The sequence below is a fragment of the Propithecus coquereli genome, unplaced genomic scaffold (genome assembly GCF_000956105.1).
Source record: "Propithecus coquereli isolate 6110/MARCELLA unplaced genomic scaffold, Pcoq_1.0 Scaffold625, whole genome shotgun sequence".
Lineage (NCBI taxonomy): Eukaryota > Metazoa > Chordata > Mammalia > Primates > Indriidae > Propithecus > Propithecus coquereli.
In genome coordinates, this window is record NW_012152230.1 from 426,371 (window position 1) to 430,205 (window position 3,835).

The 3,835-nt window shown below is 41.3% G+C and overlaps 1 protein-coding gene across 1 annotated transcript in view; it reads left to right on the forward strand.

The window, feature by feature from the left end:
• The window catches only part of SH3YL1 (SH3 and SYLF domain containing 1), a 49,715-nt gene extending 48,625 nt beyond the window's left edge, over positions 1 to 1,090 (forward strand). The window contains exon 10 of the mRNA XM_012659643.1: positions 864 to 1,090. Within this exon, the coding sequence (XP_012515097.1) occupies positions 864 to 1,054 (191 nt within the window). The 3' untranslated portion in view covers positions 1,055 to 1,090. The remainder of the gene's footprint in view (positions 1 to 863) is intronic.
• The last annotated feature ends 2,745 nt before the right edge of the window (positions 1,091 to 3,835 follow it).

The window sequence follows — 3,835 nt, forward strand, 5'->3', positions numbered from 1 at the left end:
TCAGGCTGGTCTCGAACTCCTGAGCTCAAACAATCCGCCCGCCTCGGCCTCCCAGAGTGCTAGGATTACAGGCGTGAGCCACCGAGCCCGGCCTCTAAGTTGGATCTTTTATGATACAGTCGTGAGCACGGACTTCACTTTCTCTCTCATGTCTGTAATTCATGGCAGCCGTCACAACAAAACGCCATAGGCTGGGAGGCTCAAAAACAGCAGAAACTTATTCTCCCAGCCCTGGAGGCTGGAAGTGCAAGATCCAGGTGCGGGAGACTCCGGGTGCTGAGGGCTCAATTTCTACTGCAGGGGTGGCGGCATCTCGCTGCGTCCTCCCACAGGTCTCACCTGTGAGGCCAGAGATCCCGCTCACGGCCTACGGCAGGAGCTTTCCTGACCTCATCACCTCCCAGAGCCCCACCTTCCAACACCATTACCTTGGGATGCGGATCTCAACACATGAATTGGGGGAAACAAACATCCAGACCATACCAGTGACTATTCTATTAAAATGGAAAAACTGTAAATAAATAATTTCCATTTATAAATGTAAATAAGTAATAGTATCTTAGAGATTATTCAAAATTCAAACAATTATAACCATAAACATTTGCCAAATACACAGGTGCATAATCACGTGCAGTTCTGATGTGGATTTGGGAAATGTTATTGCCAAATGTTGGCTCTTTCCAAAGCGGAAAATGTTAAGTTTAATAATGTGATGAAAATCACACAGACACGTGCGGTGGGTTCGGCTGTTCTCCCCGCCATCAGGGTACTAAACACTCAATGGGTGACTTACCTTATCTACATACTCCCAATTTTTCCCCTAAAAATCATGTCTAACTTAAATTTTTGTTTGTTTGTTTTAGGCAGTTCAAATCCACCGATAGAAGTGACGGCGCTCTATTCCTTCGAAGGACAACAGCCCGGGGATTTGAGTTTTCAAGCTGGAGACAAAATCACAGTTACGTCAAAGACAGACTCGCATTTTGATTGGTGGGAAGGAAATCTTCGTGGTCAAACTGGCATTTTTCCAGCCAACTATGTAACCATGAATTAAAGTTTATGCCACTTTCTTCTTTGAGAATTACAAAAAAAATTATTTCTACACTGACAGGATTTACTATCCAGCTAAGCAATGTTTAATATGAGTTTAAAAATACTCCTACAAACTATCAATCCAGTATGTAAAAGATGGCTTTTCTATGTACAAACTGTTAGCTTTCGTATCTTTAAATAGTTTTTACTAATTTTATCACATGTACTACTTAATAGTTAATATCCTACAATTTACATGGTCATAGCACATTTGTCTTCATTTTCAGACATCACGAAACGTCTGATCTGGTGTGGGTTTGGTAACTGTTTTAATTTGAGAATCCTGGGGACTGCGCCACGAATGTTGGTCTGTACGTTCTATTTGCAGAGTGACTAGAGAAAAGAAATCCGCTAAAATAGAGTATTACATTATATAGAGACTTGTGGGAATTAACCAGAATGTGAATCCTTAGATATTATCGTCACACCTTCAAAAATTATATGTATTCATTCATAGTAGAAACAATTACAAAGATGTTCGCCCACTATGCATTAAGAATAGGTGGCATCTATTGACTCTTCTCTGTGGGGCTATGTTTGCGCATTTCATAAGTAGAATGAACTTACGGTGACATGGTTGAGTTTTCCCTAAATAAATTTTAAAAATACGTACAAAGTTAGTATCTCAGTTTTGTTTTTCTTATTTTCTTTTTGTGAGGTAGGCAGAGGTCCTCGGGCTCATCCCCAGGGTAAAAACCGCCTCCACTCTGGGCGGCTGACCTCCTCCCCGAGCTCCAGCTGCGCACTTGGCAGCTCCATCTGGACACATCTCGCCCCCGAACTCTGCTTTCCTCCCCTGGGCCTGCGCCTCCCACAGCAAATGAAAGTCCACCCTCCTCTTAGGCCCCAGGAGGACTTAGGAGCCGTCCCTGACCCTTCTTTCTGTCCCACACCCTCTGTCAATCCACCAGTGATTTCTGTTGCCTTCGACATACCTTCCCAACCCAACCACTTGTCCTGCCTCTGCCACCCCACTTCGCGGGAGCCACCATCCGCTCAGCCCCAGCACGGCCTCCTTGTTCAGCTCTCGAGATCACACCTCCCATTCACCTTCTCGTCCTGCTGTTCATTCCTCCGGTCCCTACCTTAGACACACACACATTAGCCTTTTTATTATTGTACAATTCTTAAGACGTGGAAAAAGGAGAATAAAGGCCCACGCTACAATCACCTAGCAAGAACTAAAACACAATGTGTCCTCCTTTCCAAACCATTTCCAATTACCTTCTAACCCAAAGGCAATATCATCCTGAATTTGCTGTTTACTGATTCCATATATTTCTTTATGTTTTCATTATATATGTATGTACCCCTAAGCACTGTGTAGCATTGTCTGACATGCTTTTAAACTTACAAAATTTAAACTTTTAGACTTACAAAAATAATACCATGAATTCATTCATTTGCAATGGAGTTACCGTAAACAAAGTATGCTTTATACATTCAAGGAATTAAAATAAAAAGTGGAGAATTTCAGCAGAAAGTTTACACTATAAGAGAGAACCAAATAGAAAATTTGGAACTGAAAAATAAAGTAAACCAAAGAGACAGTAAATGGATTTAACAGTAATATAGACACAACAAAAGAAAAAATGATTGAATTGAAGGCAGGTCAGACGGAGGCATAGAGAGCAGGAAGGATTGCAGATCCAGGAAAGGCCAAAGACGCACCTGGGATGAGGAGGAAAGGGTTAGCAAATGAATAATTAAGGTTCTAGCCAAAAATGAGGAGAAAATCTGGTAGAAACAATACATGAAGAGAGAATGAGAATATTGCACAACTTTAAGAAGACGAACTACAGATTTAAGAATTACCATGAACGCCAAGCAGGATAAACACAAAGAAAGCCACACGCATGCACATCATTATAAAACTGCTAAATACCACAAAGAAAAATCTAGAAGGTAGAAATCTTACAACTCAATAACAAGGTGTGAAACAACCCAGTTGAAAAATGGACAAAAGATTTCATTGATTTCACCACTGAAAATATACGGCTGCCAAATAAGGACAGGAAAAAATGTTTAACACTTAAGGAGAGCAAACGAAAACTGACCTTCAGAATGGCTAAAATTAAAACAATCGGCAGTACCAGGTGTTAGTGAGGCCATGGAGCAACTGGGAGTGCCATGCAGTGCTGCTGAGAATGCAGAATCATACAACAGCTCTGGGAAACAGTGTGGCGATTTAACGTAACATGAAGTTAAATATACCTTTACCACGTAGCCCAGAGATTTCATCCCTGGGGTATCCAGGAGAAATAACAATATGTGTTCACATAAAGTCTTGTATGACGTCCACAGTGGATTTATTCATAGTAGCCCCAAACTTCAATGTTTCATTATCTGTCGAACGGGTGAAAATAAACTGTGCTCTATCCACACCACGGATGCTACTCGGCAATAAGGAACCGACCACCGACCACCATGGCACGAATGCATCTCAAAAGGATTTTGCTCAGTGTCAGAAATGAGTCAGACACAGAAGACTGCACAAAACACTGTATGAATCCACCTCTGTAAGAGTCTTCCAAAGGCGAAATTATAACAGTAGAAAGCAGATCAATACTTGTCAGGTACCAGGGGTTGAAGGGAGGGGCTTGACTGCCAAGATTGACACGGGAACATCTTATCATGATGCTAATTTTAATGAATTTAAAATGAAGACATAATGTTTATGCCTATCAATGGGCCTGTTCACAAACAACAAATATTTATCAAGCTAAACCATATTAGATAAAAA